Genomic DNA, 17450 nt, shown 5'->3' with positions numbered 1-17450 from the left:
CAGATTCTTAACTACTGTGCCACCAGGGAAGCCCAAGCATTCACCTTTTTCAATCTTATTACCAGTGCCACTCTGGATCACAGAGATAAACTAGGAGAAACAAAACAGTGACCCAAATGTAACCAGGCTTATGTAGGGAATTTGAACTCAGTAAATCCCAAAACACAAAGCAAGAGTATTTACTGAATTCAAATAAAAGATATCCTCACTGTTCTTATAGGAGACCAAAAGAATTAACCAAGCCAGGTATTTTTTCTGGTCAGTACAACGAGCTCACCCACACCATTCCTCCTTACACTATGTATGAGAAGCAGAAATTCCAATCTAAACAATTCAGTCAGAGATATCCTTACAAGTAGAAACGGACATTTCAGGGAAGCTTAGGTACTGCTGAGTTGGAGTTGGCCCTTCTCCTATAGCTGTTTTAATGACTGAGCTACTGCCCACATCCAACACTGTTCAATGTGTAAGAGTCTCATATATATTCCCAACAGGACCTAAACCACGCCACTTTATTTATCCTACTTTAACAGTTATTTTCTCAGAAGTCTTTTCCCTGGAGTAATGGAAGAGAGGCTGATAGTGAGCTACGGATGATCAGTTTGCAAAAAAAAAAAAAAAAAAAAAAAACCCAAATAATTGCCTCCTTTTGTAATTGAATTACCATACTAAGATGTTAATAGTTCTCAGGCCAATTTGATTTTCCAAGGGAATGTAAGGTAAGAGTGAGGCAAAAAGGAAGACAGGGAGCCTTCTGGTGACTTTCCTGACTTTCACTGCCACGTGACTGATGGCAGGATGAAAAGCAGTGCCTGGGGGCTTTCAGGCAATGGTAGATTAATAATGACATGGCCTTGACTTCCCAGAGGTAAAGGTTATGAAACACTCCAGGGTGAGTGGGCTTCTAATTTCATACTCTCAGGGTGAATGACAGCAACTGATGGTTTTTCTCTCAGAAACACTTTAAAGCTTAAACACACAGCTGTCACCTCCCTGCCCCAGTTTCTGAAATTCATTTGAACATGTTTATTCCTCAGCATTTATGCCAGCCAGACCACAGAACACGAGGTGGTCCTAAAGGCCAATGCACAGAGCCTAAGCAGGACTAAAGGTGAAGAGAGGGTCTAGTCCATCACCTTAGCACACACAGAGTAAAGAGATACTCTAATACTGCCACACATATACACATAACACACCTCCCAGTACAACAATCTTACCTACTCTCAACAATCTTTTAACTGTTGAGATCGGATTCAACCTTCTAGAGCCAGAAGGATGCCAGGAACTGTAAAGCAACACCAGAATTAGAGACTACCAGGAACTGTATCTCCGCCTATCTTTACAGTATTTGAAGCCCCAGTACACAGTCAGCTCAAAACCAAACACTCTTCTGAGTCACTAGCTCCCATCACTTCTTCTCTCTTGTCCAAATCAAGCTTCTTCCCCAACCCCCACTCTTGTCCAACCCCGGAGGAGGTCGTCTCGGTCTTGCTCTAGCTGACTGTAGGACAAAGCAAGGAAGGTGGAGGAAATGAAGGTTTCACACTTGAGACCCCTGGAAACCAAGTTTCTATTAAAAGTCCCCACCTCCCTCCCTTGAACGTCAGGAAGCTGCTGCTTTTAAGGATAAGCGATGCAGAGCTTGGCAGAAATGTCAAGTCAATAGAGGGAAGCTAAAACCTTCTGAGGGGAGGTGAATTCTGTCTTAGCCAAAATATACAGAGAATGAAGGACAACAGTTACCTGAGCATTCAGAAATTTACAATGAGCGCTAGGAAAGCAGATTCTTTTCACCTGACATTTTAAAACGCAGATTTCTGGCTTCGCCCCAACCTAATAAATCTGAATCTCAAAAGGAAGAGCCTAGAGAACTGTAAGGGACCCCTGGTGACCCTTGTGTGCAGCAACAGTTGAGAATAATTGCAAATAGCTTCGAGACAGTTTAGACCAAAAAACCAAAACAAACAAACAAACCCCCACCCCACCCCCACAACAAAAAAACCCTCACAAAAACCCAATAGGCTGCTACTCCACTCCAACTTTCCCCCCAAAGCACTAGGGGCCTTCCAAAAAAGCTTATGCTTCCTACAAACAGGTTATCTCAGCTGCAGGAATGTGAAGGGGAAAAGAAAGCTATTAAGGAATCACAGCTGGCTCTAAGGCACACCTGTCTTGCTGCCTTCCTAGAATTCAAATAGAGGAACAGAAACTCTTTTACCAGGGGAGTTCAATACAGGAAGAACATGCCCAAGCAAGATCCGGGAACACCTCAGATACGTGGGGAAAAGAGAGAGGCAACCAGGTTCAAGCACACAAAGGTATTTTTTTTCTCTGTAGAACTGATACAGAGAAAGAGGGAGAGTATCAATAAAGTGGAGAACAGACAGGGGAACAGACGGCTTTTGTCTTAAGGCTCATGTGTTTTACTTGTACATATAGAGCACTAAACAGGTCCATCATATAAAACCTCTCATCTTGTGAGTCTGTTCGTTCATTTCCAGTTGCTCTTCCTCCTGAAACATTTCATACCCAAGATGAGCATGACAGTGAAAATTCTGAAACTGCCCCCCTCTACTCTACCTAAATAAACTCTTCACCCAATAAATACTTTCTGACATCCAGACACCAAGCATTTCAAATATAATCTCCTTCTCAATAAGATATCTTCATTGCTAGGGATTTAAAGATTCAATATGTGATATAAAATCCAAATGTGGAACCTTCTGAAAATACATTTCTATATCTGTCCTAACAATCTGCTCTGGGGATGAGAAGGTAAAAATGGATTAAAATACTATCTTTAAAAATATGAGAAAAGAATAGCAAAGGAAAAGGAAGGGAGGAAAGGAGTTAACATTTTCTAGATCTTAACAAGGGGCCTCAGATTTTATTAAAAACAGGGACTTTGCTAGTTTGCAAAAATCACTACCAAGTATCTTCCTATAAAACATCTCACGATCTGATGCCCTGTCTCATTCCCATTTGCAACTTCAAAATCTATAGGATTTTATTTGACCTGTTTCAGCTTTCAGGCATAAAAAGCAACTTTACTATTTTAGTGAGTACATAAGAGGATGAACTATCATGTTATTATTAAACCTTACTTGAACCAAACCCATATGTATTCTTTAAAATGTTACCTCTCCTTATCAGTATCAGCCTAACAAACAGTATTACTCAAGTATTAGTCTCTCAAGTATTAAAATACAGCTTAAACATTCCTATACTGCTACTGCTCACATCGTGAGGAGCGTTTGAACACCAAAATTTCATACCCCTCCAAAAATTAATAACACAAGCACAAACCAAAAAAACAACAAAAGAACACCCCACACTTTTTCCTCCCACACAGATTTTGAAGGATGGACAGACTTGGATTCAGAGGGTTAGCTCACATTTTACCATAGCTAGGGAGAGTATCTGGAGTGATCAGACAGATATTGCTCTGTTTAGAGAGCCAGCTAGCTACCTGTCACCTCAAAATTAGACATACAACTAGATATACAATCAGATATGATTTACAGGTGGGTTTTTAAAACCTTACATGCTAAGAGTCTAAGAGTGGCACTTTTTAAAAAACTGGCACTCAGGGACTATCCTGGCAGTCCAGTGGTTAAGACTCCATGCTTCCAATGCAGGGGGCATAGGTTCAATCCCCGGTTGGGGAACTAAGATCCCACATGCCGTGCAGCACAGCCAAAAATTTAAAAAAAAAAAATAAAAACTGGCACTCAGAGAATGACCCCACCCGAAGAACTTGGTTGGCAAAAACAGCTGAAGGTATTTAAAAGTAAAACAGACTTAGCAGAATGCAGTATTCCCCTCCTTTTCCAGGGTATGTTTACTCTTGGGGCAAAGACTAAGGGGGACCACAGACAGGCATAAAACTTGTTTTTTATCGAAGTCATCAATTCTGACACATTAGAAGAAGGAATGCAAAGACATTAGTGGGGGCGGGGTATCAAGCAGAGGAAACAGAAAAGAGAGTAAGTTTTTTTTCTTACTACAAACTTTTGTGCCTCTAGTTCTTTAGGTTCAAACTCAATGAATGAAATCAGAGAGAGAAAAATAAAATGAAATGGTACAAGATCCTAGTGGTCTCAACCACGTACCTTAGGGAAGTATAAACCCTCCATCACAAACTTCTCAAAGATCCAATTTACAGTGAACAGGGCAAAACACCAGCCACAAATGCTGATATAGCACCCAAAATTTTATCTTGCTTCCCCCAATTTTTAAAGTTTTTCCTCTGAAGTGGTCAATTTATATTCCTAACATTTCTTGTCCAACTTTTTTCTCAACCATGGCCAGGTAAAAAGTATGTGTTTGAGGTTTAGGGTATAGAGGGAGGGTAGAAGTTGAGCAAAGAAAAACCTGATTCCTATTTCTCTAGTTAAAATTAGAATCCATTTTCAACAGCCCTGGGCAGGAGAGAAAAATTCCATTCTGCCTCTTTGCTCTTCCAAATTCCTATAGCCAAGTGGTTCAACAGCATTTGAATGGCACACATAATGACATCATTGATTGGAATCATAATAGAAGGGAGTGAGAAGAGCGGGTGTGGGGGGGAAGTGGGAAGGGAGGGAGGTAAAGATGTATTTGTGTTACAGACAAAAGACAAGTTCTGTTCCTCAACAGGGACAAATGAAGAACCAGATGAAGGGATAAACTGAGGTCAGAGAGTTTTCCCTATTGTTTCCTCTTTAAACAGCTCCTTCACCACTCCCTCAAGGTTTGTTCCAATGGATGGGTATAGAAACAGCAGCGTATGTGTTTTTATCTTAGAGGAGGAGGTAGAAGAAAAAAAAGCCAAATATTTATTTTCAAATTATTATGAATTAAGAAGGGGATTTAAAGGACTGGTTAGACTTTAGTTGGGCCCTAAAATGCTCTCAGAAATGCTGAGGACTATGTGGGGTTGGGTCTTGGCTTCTCTGAAATTCATCTTCTCTAATAGCCACTCTCAACTGCCATCTCTATGTACTATATAACCTGTTCTTATCGTCTTTTCTTGTTGGTTAATGTAAGTTAAAATAATACAATTTTTCAAGTGGAAGAAGCATTTTTGGGGAAAATGACAATCTAGGATGAAGGAGGAGGGGAGGGAAATTTTCCCCCAAAGCCCTTTATCAATGAAATACGATGACTGAGAGGATCTACACTGAAGTTTTTTCTATCTGCAATCCTACTACCTGCATTTTTCTTGGTCTCATGGGGCACCATGAGAAAAGGAAATAGAGAATTAAGTGTTGCCCTTGGCCTAAGTACCGCTGCTTGAATATATGTGGTTGGAAAGAACCCAAACCTACTCAGCATGCTACTTTTCCTGGGATCTAAATCTCCTACCTCTTTAAAAAATATTCTACCAAACTCCTCACCATAGCTTATGGTTCCTCAGGTCCTTACAGTTCCACGTTGACAATGTCCTATGCACAGTCCCACAGTTCTTCCTTTGGAACAGGTTCGTATATACATGCCTAAACTAGTTAACAAATCCCAATTATAGACCCTCTGAGAAGGCTGGTGACCAAATTTTTTTTTGTGGCCATGCCACGCAGCTTGCAGGATCTTAGTTCCTCGATCAGAGACTGAACCCGGGCCCCTGGCAGTGGAAGCTCAGAGTCCTAATGCCTAGGCCAGTAGGGAATTCCCTCAACTTCTAAATCTATACTGTGGGGGCTTCACTGGAGGCGCAGTGGTTAAGAATCCGCCTGCCAGTGCAGGGGACACAGGTTCGAGCCCTGGTCCGGGAAGATCCCACATGCCATGGAGCAACTAGGCCCGTGCGCCACAACTACTGAGCCTGCGCTCTAGAGCACGCGAGCCACAACTACTGAGCCTGCGCGCTGCAACTACTGAAGCCCGCACGCCTAGAGCCCATGCTCCGCAACAACAGAAGCCACCGCAATGAGAAGCCCGCGCAATGCAACAGAGTACCCCCCGCTCAAAGCCCGCACGCAGCAACAAAGACCCAACACAGCCAAAAACGAATTAAATAATTTTAAAAACAGAAAGTAAATCTATAGTGTGAACTTCCTTCTTTCCATATCCCACTGACTAACCTCTGTACCAAAACCCACTGCTGAAGGGAAGAAACATTCTTCATTTATTTCAGATGGTGGAAGGGAATCTCGATAGAAACAAATAGGCCTTCCAGAAGAGAGTGAATGGAGACAAGCCATAATGAAATTTGTGTGCTAGAACAGGGGTCCCCAATCCCTGGACCACGGACCAGTACCGGTCCACGGCCTGTCAGGAACTGGGCCGCACAGCAGGAGGTGAGCGGCGGGCTAGCGAGCAAAGCTTTATCTGCTGCTCCCCATCGCTCCCATCACCCCCTGAACCACCCCCACCCACACCCCCCTCGGCCGTGGAAAAATTGTCTTCCACGAAACCGGTCCCTGGTGCCAAAAAGGTTGGGGACCCGCTATGACAGAAGACACTTGTGCCCTCCTGTGCTTGGAACTGACTCTTTGTCCCAGCTTCCTCTTTGATATCTCAACACATTTCAGCGACAAGCTCCTCAAAAACAATAGGTCCAATGTCTCTCTCACTCTGAAGTGGTCCATCCCCAACAAATGGTGAGCAAAAATATACAATTATATGAAAGGTTCATGAAACTAATCACTGCAGCCACCCAATACTCTTTTAGTTACCAGCCTCAGCAATAAGAAGATAGTCAGTGGAGGAATATTTAATTCGTTTTCAACCTTTTTATCAATATATTCTAACACTGTGTATCACAGAACATTCATCAGGGAAGAAAACTGGCAAAAAGCACGAACATGGAAAAAGTAGCCTTTAGGGTTTACAGGCCCCTTAAGATAACTCATTAGGACAGTTACCTATATGAAGAACTACAAGTAGGGAAAACTCAGTAATATCCTAGTAGAGAAGTAAGGAAGATGTACTAATGTCAACATTTACTACTACTAATCAAGAATCAAGAAGCAGTAACACATGCCCCTCACATTCTCGGGAAGGGAGAAAAGTATAAACCACACTCCAGTTTTCTGCTTAGTGCCTGGGCCTGGTGTTTTTGTTTGTGTTTCTTTGTAGTACTTACCTAGCTGGATTTCCTGTAACTTCCTCAAGTATCAAGTTTCACTTTCCCAAATGTGTCAATGTTTGAAAATAAACAAATGAAAAAAACAATCCATGCAAATTAGCTACATCAGTTAACAATACATCTCTAAGCCCAGACCTAGTTTCTACCAAAACTAATGTCCTATGACCATCATATATTAACTGAGCTGGCTTCCCATCTATTTCCCTTACCCATTCCTTTTAGAGATGAATTTCTTATGTGCCAGGCCAAGTCCTCCACCGAGAGGACTGACCCAAACACTACTTCTCTTGGGAGGCAGGGAAAACTGACAGAGAAAAAAAAAACAACCAGTTAAGCACAAGACTGAAAACTTAGCTGGTGATCAATCAGAACCAACCAGGCAGAGGTTATTTATCTGGGTTTTGTTTTGTTTGAGGGGCTGGGAGGTTTCTCAGCCCACTGTCACTATGAAGCTTATAGGAGAAAAGGCATGCCATTCTATCCTCAAATAGTCGAAAGAGTTGGAGGGGACGATTTACAGCCTCTTGTGTAAAAAATGTCCATAAATGCCAGTGCCATTCTTTGCCCTGTCACTTCCCATTATCCTAAACCAACTGGATTCTATTTACTGAGACTTGAGCTGGAAACATGAACAGACAGGTCTTTTTCTTGGGCAGGGGGAGAGAGGGAAGATGGTTGGGGGGGGCACATTTCTTGAAGTTTCTGTGTACTGCCTAATGTGTACAGTATACTAGTGGAGCTGAAAAGTGAAATATATAAGCAGTCATGCAAAAGTTAGCCAAGGAAGAATAGCAGAAATTCGATACCCTCAAATTTATAATATGCTGAAGCCATATATCTAAAATATGAAGAGGAAATGGTCAGATTGTGACAGTTAAAAAAAAAAATCTGGGGGCTTCCCTGGTGGCGCAGTGGTTGAGAATCTGCCTGCTAATGCAGGGGACACGGGTTCGAGCTCTGGTCTGGGAAGATACCACATGCCGCGGAGCAACTAGCCCCGTGAGCCACAACTACTGAGCCTGCGCGTCTGGAGCCTGTGCTCCGCAACAAGAGAGGCCACGATAATGAGAGGCCTGTGCACAGAGATGAAGAGTGGCCCCCTCTCGCCGCAACTAGAGAATGCCCTTGCACAGAAACGAAGGCCCAACACAGCCAAAAATAAATAAATAAATAAATAAAAATTAAAAAAAAAAATCTGTCACAAACACTACGGCTCACTCCTCTCGCACCATTCTCTCTCTTTATCATATCCACTGGTATGCAGCGGATTCTACTGAGGAGAAACCATGATGCAATGAGGGCCTTAAGCTGGATCAAGCAAACACAAACTCCATGCAATGAGGTGACAGAGAGTGGGTCTCTCTCATTGCCCCTTTTAGGATACTAGGATGAAGAAGAGGTTTCTTCACATCACCTGTTAACCTCCACTATTTGCACCATATCTAACCGAATAAAATCTGTGCCTGGACAACTGTAAGACTTAAAGACAGATGACCAAATTACATAGGAGGAGGCTATACTGGAACCCAGGACCCCAGGATGAGGTGGACATAATTGTGCTGCTCTGGCTGTTCCATAAATACAAATTTAATCATATCACTAACCTCTGGCCAAGCCAATACTAGGTTGCAAATCATCTCTGGTGATAGAGAACTGTTAAACACAGGACTCCGAACAAAGCAACTCTTACTGAGAACGCAGCCAGTTGCAATTTCATGATTTGGGTCTAGAACACTAAGTTCTAGAAAAAAAGTTACTTGAAAAAAAGAACAGTTCCTCTGCTTATCTCTTATTCCCTTTCCTCCAATTTCTCTCCTCCTACAAATTCACTCTGAAACTGCTTATATTCTACAAGTACTAAAAAACTCTGGGCTATGGAAACAGTGATCCAAACAGGTGGTCTGATAAGATTTCTATTCTACTTCCAAGTATGAGCTGTGTGGGAGATATAAGCTGGACTTGAGTTGTCCAATACACATGTGGCTACTTAAATTTAAAATAATTAAAAATTCAGTTCCTAGTCACACTAGCTATTGTGTGACTATACTGATCATTAGCCACATGTGACTACTGATCACATTTCAGGTGATCAATAACCACATGTGGCTAATGACTAGTGTATAGGTATACCTTGTTTCATTGTGCTTCGACTTGTACTTCACAGATATTGTACTTTTCACAAACTGAAGGTTTGCAGCAACCCTATGTTGAGCAAGTCTACTGGAGCCATTTTTCCAACAGCATTTGCTCACTTCATGTCTGTGTCACATTTTCGTAATTCTTGCAACATTTCAAACTTTTTCATCGTTATTATATGTGTTATGACGATCTGTCATCAGTGATCTTTGATGTTACTACTGTAATTGTTTGGGGGCACCACAAACCATGCCCATAAAAGACAGAGAACTTAATCAATAAATATGTGTGCTCTGACTGCTCCACCAACCGGCCGTTCCCATCTCTCTCCCTCTTCTCAGGCCTCCCTATTTCCTGAGACACAACAATACGGAAATGAGGCCAATTAATAACCCTACAATGGTGTTTAACTGTTCAAGTGAAAGGAAGAGTTGTACATCTCTCACTTTAAATCAAAAGCTAGAAAGGCATGTCAAAAGCTGAGAGAGGCCAAAAGCTAGGCCTCTTGTACCAAACAGTTAGCCAAGATGTGAATGCAAAGAAAAAGTCCTTGAAGGAAATTAAAAGTGCTACTGCAAGGAACTTTAGAAAGAGAAGAGAAACAGCCTTATTGCTAATGTGAAAAAAAGTTTAAGTGGTCTGGATAGAAGATCAAACCAGCCATAACATTCCCTTAAATCAAAGCCTAATCCAGAGGAAAGTGCTAACTCTCTTCAATTCTATGAAGGCTGCTGACAGAGGTGAGAAAGCTGCAAAAGTCTGAAGCTAGCAGAGCTTGGTTCCTGAGGTTTAAGGAAAGAAGCCACTTCCATAACATAGAGGTGTAAGGTGAAGCAGCAAGTGCTGATGTAGAAGCTGCAGCAAGTTGTCCAGATCTAGTTAAGATAATTAATGAAGGTGGCTACACCAAACAACAGATTTTCAATATAGATGAAACAGCCTTACATTGGAAGAAGGTGCCATCTAGGACTTTCACAGCTAGAGAGGAGAGGTTAATGCCTGGCTTCAAAGCTTCAAAGGACAGGCTGACTCCCTTGTTAGGGGCTAATGCAGCTGGTGACTTTAAGTTGGAGCTAATGCTCATTTACCATTCCGAAAATCCTAGGGCTCTGCCTGTGTTCTATAAATGGAACAACAAAGCCTGGATGACAGCGCGTCTGCTTACAACATGGTTTACTGAATATTTTAAGCCTACTGTTGAGACATATTGCTCAGAAAAAAAGATTCCTTTCAAAGTATTACTACTCACTGACAATGCACCTGGTCACCACCCAAGAGCTCTGACGGAGATGTACAGTGAGATTAATGTTGTTTCCACTCCTTCTAACACAACATCCCTTCTGCAGCCTACGGATCTAGGAGTAATTTCAACCTTCAAATCTTATTATTTAAGAAATACTTTTCATAAGGCCACACGTAGTGATTCCTTTGATGGATCTGGGCAAAGCAAATTGAAAACCTTCTGGAAAGGATTCACCATTCTGGATGCCATTAAGAACATCTGTGATTCATGGAGAGAGGTAAAAAAAAAATCAACATTAACAGGAGTTTGGAAAGAGTTGATTCCAACCCTCATGGATGACTTTGAGGGGTTCAAGACTTCAGTAGAGGAAGTAACTGCAGATGTGGTGCAAACAGCTAAAGAACTAGAATTAGAAGTGGAGCCTGAAGATGGGACTGAATTGCTACGATTCATGGTAAAACTTGAACGGATGAGGAGTTGCTTACAGATGAGCAAAGACAGTGATTTCCTGAGATGGAATATACTCCTGGAGAAGATGCTGTGAATATTGCTGAAATGACAACAAAGAATTTAGAATGTTACATAAACTTAATTGATAAAGCAGCAGCCAGGTTTGAAAGGATTGACTCCAATTCTGAAAGAATTTACTGTAGGTAAGATGATATCAAACAGCATTGCATGTTACAGAGAAATAATTTGTGAAAGGAAGAGTCAGTCAATCAACATGGCAAACTTCATTGTTTTTTGGGTTTTTTTTGCGGTACACGGGCCTCTCACTGTTGTGGCCTCTCCCATTGCGGAGCACAGGCTCCAGACGCACAGGCTCAGCGGCCATGGCTCACGGGCCTAGCCGCTCTGTGGCACGTGGGATCTTCCTGGACCAGGGCACGAACCCGTGTCCCCTGCATCGGCAGGCGGACTCTCAGCCACTGCACCACCAGGGAAGCCCCATTGTTGTTTTATTTTAAGAAGTTGCCTAGGAAACACATTTGTCTAGAACTCCACACAGCATATGATTTATATTTACTACATATATATTAAACTACATATAATATTTCCTTCATTTTGTACAACTCCTGGACAAGGATGATTTATTTTATATAGTTCTAAATTAATTTTATAATGTAATTTATATATCTGTCCCATCCTTAATTCTACTTCAAGTGATTTTGTAATGCAAAGTAATTTGGAGAATCTATTAATTATGTGAAAGTAACATTCAGGAACAAGGAATAGATATAATATTTCTATACACTGCATTTTGTACTAAATTTAGGAAGGAGCTGAAACATCTTTTTTCGTATATAAAGCTGAATTTTTAAAAATAAATAATAAGCATAAATTATCTTACAACACAATTATTTCAGCTGCATCTTAGTCACTCCTTGGCAGTCTGAGGTTCAGAATGCCACTTGGTTGCATTGGTTGTTTGAGGACATTAAAAGCAAGAATTTTTTAAATAAAAAATGCATTTTTGGCAAAAAAAAAGGAAGAAAAGAAAAGAAGCTGTCACAGCCACCCCAACCTTCAGCAACCACCATCCTGATCAGTCAGCAGCCGTCAACATAGAGGCAAGACCCTCCACTGGCAAAATGATCACAACTTGCTGAAGGCTCAGATGATGGTTAGCACTTTTATTTTAGCAATAAAGTAGTTTTCAATTTAGGTATGTACACTGCTTATTTGTGACTCACTTTACTGCAATATTCACTGTATTGTGGTGGTCTGCAACTGAATCCACAATATTTCTGAGATATGCCTATATTAGATAACAGATTATTTAAAAGAACAATATTTTGTAGAATATTTCTATCATCACAGAAGGTTCTACTGAACAGTGGTGGTCTAGATAGCAAAATAGCAGGGACATTTTAATGGTTTGTGAGGCAACTTAGAACAAACCATTGAAATTAGGATAATTCTGAAAATCAGGATTTATGATCAATGTAAATGGAACCTATACTCAAAAAGGACATCTCAGAAAGTCACAAGCCTCCAAGCAAAGTGGTCCTTGGAAGAAATCGTGTATACTCTAGTACAGTGCTACTCAAAATGTGGTCTGCCTCCTAGTGCCTGATCCCTAAACCGTTTATCAGTCTAGAAATAAGTCCAGAAATTGAGAGTTTAGAAACTTCCAAGTAATTTAACATTTCTTTGACATTTTTATTTTATTTCGCAAAAGTACCTCTCAACAATGAATTGGAAATTTTTAAAAACTAGTCTTTCGGGCTTCCCTGGTGGCGCAGTGGTTGAGAGTCCGCCTGCCGATGCAGGGGACACGGGTTCGTGCCCCATTCCGGGAGGATCCCACGTGCTGTGGAGCGGCTGGGCCCGTGAGCCATGGCCACTGAGCCTGCGCGTCCGGAGCCTGTGTTCCGCGACGGGAGAGGCTGCAATAGTGAGAGGCCCACATACCGCAAAAAAACAAACAAACAAAAAAAAACAAACAAAAACTAGTCTTTCGTCACAGAATTCGCAAAGCACTACTCTAGAACATGTGTGTGACAATGAATGTTATTAGAGAACAGAGCTCATAGTTAGAGTTCTGCCAATTACCATTATCTCATTTTAACCCTTTAGAATTTAAAATGGGAACTGTAATCCTATCAATGATCAACTGAAACACAGAAGTTAATTGACTCAAAGTGATAAAACCAGAACTGAAAACCAAGGAAGGAAACTAAAATTTATTGAAGGTCTGGACGTCCCTGGTGGCACAGTGGTTAAGAATCCTCCTGCCAATGCAGGGGACACAGGTTTGATCCCTGGTCCGGGAAGATCCCACATGCTGCGGAGCAACTAAGCCCATGCGCCACAACTACTGAGCCTGAACTCTAGAGCCTGAGAGCCACAACTACTGAGCCCTGGTGCCACAACTGCTGAAGCCCGTGTACCTAGAGCCCGAGCTCCGCAACAAGAGAAGGCACCACAATGAGAAGCCCACGCACCGCAACAAAAAGTAGTCCCTGCTCGCTACAACTAGAGAAAGCCTGCGCGCAGCAACAAAGACCCAACGCAGCCAAAAAAAAAAAAAGTAAATAAATAAAAATTTTAAAGCATTAAAAAATACATTAAAAATACATAAAAACAAAAATAAAATTTATAGAGGGTCAAAGTGTCACTACGTTAGGGAACTACAAATATACATTTATTCTACACAAACATGATGTTAGGTGTTACTCCCAGTTTTATAGATGAGGATCAAAGAAGTTTAGTAATTTGCTCAAAATCAATAAATGTATCCCTTCATGATTTACTCAGCCTCCTGTGGAGGCTGAAAACAGGTCAAATATAGAGAAAGATTCCAGGGAAGGGAAGGGAAAAGATTGATATCCTTGTATAACTCAGGTGGGCAGCACAGAGTGACAGACAAATTCCTCTTAGGAATGTGTCCCTATGAGCTAAGTAGTAGGAGATATTGTGTTCAATTTTGTTAATTTTGATAGAACACACAGTGTATGGCTGTTGGCATAACTGATGCCATCTTGTGTCCATTCAGTTCTTCCTGTCCTTCCACTGACTCTACCTAGGGCTGTACTGTGTAGTACAACTCTTCTCTGTCATCAAGGGCTCTGTAGTTAATAGATATTGTTTAATGATCATTAGGTCTGGGTGGTCTCTATACTCTGTTAGTCTCTAAACAACAATGACAACCTTCACTGATATATTCATGGTGCCCACAAGACTAGTTACCCATTCATAAATCTTGACTTGGGAATGCACTTCCTGTTTCCAAGCATGTACCCCCAAACCCTGGGTTAACTATAAGTATAAAATTGGCCCAATGGCCCCTCAGCAGTGTGGAGTGCAGCTGTGAATGCTTCCAGATTGTCGTCTACCTCATCCTACCCTGTAAGTAAGTTACCCTGTAATAAACTACTCCATTGATTATATATATGGAGCTGCCTGCCTCATTTTTCAGTATCAAGATACCTTCTCAGTTCAGTGGGTACCTTTTGTTCCCTCCGTCCTCCAACACACAAACTCATACAATTCTCTAAAGGAGTGAAGTTATTGATGAGATTCTCAGATACCTAGGCCTCATATACAAAACAAGGAGATAGATGATAAGAAGGGCCACGGATCCAAGGCACCTTTTCCCCTGACCATCTTGCAAAACACAAATGACTTCTGGTTTATAATAATTCTTCCCTATTAAGCTGCTTGTGGTTTAAGAATCATATATTCTGCCTACCTCTCAACTCCTTTACTTTATTCCACATAAACCACCAAATACTCCTACTGAATACCGATGGTCTCAGCATCAAGTTGGGCAAAAAGACATGATGTTATATTTCTGGTAAACACAAAAAATGTAACCCAAAGGGAAGGAAGATGAAGCACAGTTGTGTACAAGGTTATGAGTCTCACAGGGACACAACTAATGTTTATTTTTATATACTCAATTTTTCTTTTCTGAGCAAAAATATAACTACCGTCAGGTAAGTTTTTTCTAATGGATTTCTAGAGAGCTAAATGCTTCCATATTTAGTGGGAAATAATTTTTTTTTTCCTAATGATGGTTTTTCTGGTTTGAAATAGTCTTCCTTTAATCCTGCCACCACTTGAACAACCAAGAAACATGCTCTCATTCTCACAGAACAAAGATTAAGAGACTACCGGCTCTAGGCAAACAGGAAAGTCCTTAGCATTTTCTCCAATGTGCATAGCAAAACTCCAAACATAACAATCCCTGTAGAATTGATCACTCCCCACTGCATGGTATCAACAAAGTCATCTTGCTTACACTAAACAGTATCAGTTAGCAGAGGGGCAGAAAGAATGAAACAATTTTCTCAGTTTTGTTCCGAAGAACCTCCAAATTTTACTTTTAGGTACCTTTGACCTAAAGACAAGACTGTCTTCCCCTGATTATTTAATTTCCATTATGCCTATATCAGAAGTTAAAGCAGATGTAACGTCACTGAACTCAACAAAGAGAAATATAAACCTTGTTCTAATAGCCAGCATGGCAGCTATGCAAACAATCCGTAGAAAAAAACAATTAATTCTGTTAAACAATAGCCATAATGTAATCAATAGTCAGTGAGAGGAGGTGATAGTCAAAGGACTGCATTAAATGAAGTGCTGAGTAGCCAGTTCTATTCTTAGGACAGTCATTTCCAAACTATGTAGCCCCAAGCTGCTCTAATGTTGCAAAAATAGTACCTTACCTTTCTGGAGATTGAAGAGACATTCAAACCAAATCTTTGCGCTCTTTCCTTTAACTTATCCAGGTTAACCTACAAAAAACATAGGAAAAAAAATATTAAAAAAAAAATCAGGGACTTCCCTGGTGGTGCAGTAGCTAAGAATCTGCCTGCCAATGCAGGGGACACAGGTTTGAGCCCTGGTCCGGGAAGATCCCACATGCGGAGCAACTAAGCCTGTGCCCCACAACTACTGAGCCTACGCCCTAAAGCCTGCGAGCCACAACTACTGAGCCCACGTGCCACAACTACTGAAGCCTGCGCGCCTAGAGCCCGTGCTCCACAAGAGAAGCCACCGCAATGAAAAGCCCAGGTGCCGCAACGAAGAGTAGACCCTGCTCACCGCAACTAGAGAAAGCCCGCAGGCAGCAATGAAGACCTAATGCAGCCAAAAATAAATAAATTTTAAAAAAGAAAAAAATCAAAACAGAAAACACAGAAGGCACAAACTACGGTCCAAAGCTAAGAGTTCAAATAAGCCTATACAACATCAAAGATACCCTATGTGCCAAATTAGGAAACTAAGCAGCACTCATCCATGCCACTAATTATTAAAAGTTCTCTCCTGGAATGCAGTGAAAGATTCAGCCCTGCCTCTTTCATTCATCAAAGGTGGCAAAAGCCTAGGGAGGGTTTAAGATCAAAGTAGGCCAAACACTGCTTGAAAAAGCAAACAAATGTCTAAATCATCACCTCCAAACAAGTCCATCATTCACAGTCCAAAATTGTTAATTCCTATACATAGCCTTTGCAAGTAGTTCTTAACCCTATGCCCTAGCAAAGAGAAACTATCACTGCAGCTCTCCGTTCTTCAGAACACAAATCTACTACCAGTACCCAATTCAATTTTCTTCCTTCCTTTTTCTTGGAAGACTTGATATAGAAGACTTATCATAAGGATATTTGGGACATTATCATTACTACTACTACTGCTACTAACTTCTACTACTACTACTACTACTAAAACATTTCACCTTCACTTATATTATTAAACTGTAATTCCAAGAGCAGGATTTCATAAAGCTAAACATATTTCACAGCATTTGCTTGCATTTTCTAAACATGCTGACAAGTCATAATGGTCCAGAAGGCGTACTATCCTAGTCTTTATTCTCTGGTATTTGACAGGTAGTGTTGAAAATTATCAGTACCTACAAAATAGAACTCATAAGTTGCTTCCACAGATTCTCTTGTGGTAATTAAGAGTCTGACATTATCCAAAGCCACTGCATGAGGCCCTAAAACTCCAGTACCATAAAACAAAGAGTTATATGGATTGTCCTCTAGCTAACAAAATCTACCCTTTCAAGAGGAGTGGTAGGAAGGAAGATGTTTATAATGACTTTGAAGATGCAGCAATTTTCCTGACCTCTCAGTGCCTCAAACAATTCTTTCTCTTTAGGACATAAGACACTGTACTGAAAACAGTCACCAAACTCATATTATCTCAGGTTCCTCTGATCTGGGGAGAAGGAAATCTGTAACTTAACTAACTATACAGAGTTAAGATTTGGCTCTCAAGGTTAAGGAAAAAAAAAAAAGATTTCTTACCATAGGCTTGGCATCAGATGACAGGCCTAAGGAAATAAATTTAAAAGTTTTATTTAATATTCTTAAAACTCATAAAGGAAGCTGATGTCTTTGAATCAAGTTAGATAGCATAGAAATCATATATAGGACAAATGTCCTTTATCTTATGAAGTTAAAGAAAAGGCACAGATTACATCTAGAGACCATGTCTGCACCCATTGCTGTTGGGAACATAAAATAGTACAGCCACTTTGGAAAACAG

At 40.9% G+C, this 17450-nt stretch overlaps 1 protein-coding gene across 1 annotated transcript in view; it reads right to left on the bottom strand.

The window, feature by feature from the left end:
- SARNP (SAP domain containing ribonucleoprotein) overlaps window positions 1-17450 on the bottom strand; it is a 52504-nt gene that overhangs the window by 10732 nt on the left and 24322 nt on the right. The window contains exons 8-9 of the mRNA XM_079938335.1: window positions 17210-17235; window positions 15623-15691 (exon numbers count right to left, since the gene is read on the bottom strand). Of these exons, the coding sequence (XP_079794461.1) occupies window positions 15623-15691; window positions 17210-17235 (95 nt within the window). The remainder of the gene's footprint in view (window positions 1-15622; window positions 15692-17209; window positions 17236-17450) is intronic.

Source organism: Stenella coeruleoalba (assembly GCF_951394435.1).
Source record: "Stenella coeruleoalba genome assembly, chromosome: 11".
Lineage (NCBI taxonomy): Eukaryota > Metazoa > Chordata > Mammalia > Artiodactyla > Delphinidae > Stenella > Stenella coeruleoalba.
This window is presented reverse-complemented; position numbering and strand designations above follow the sequence as displayed.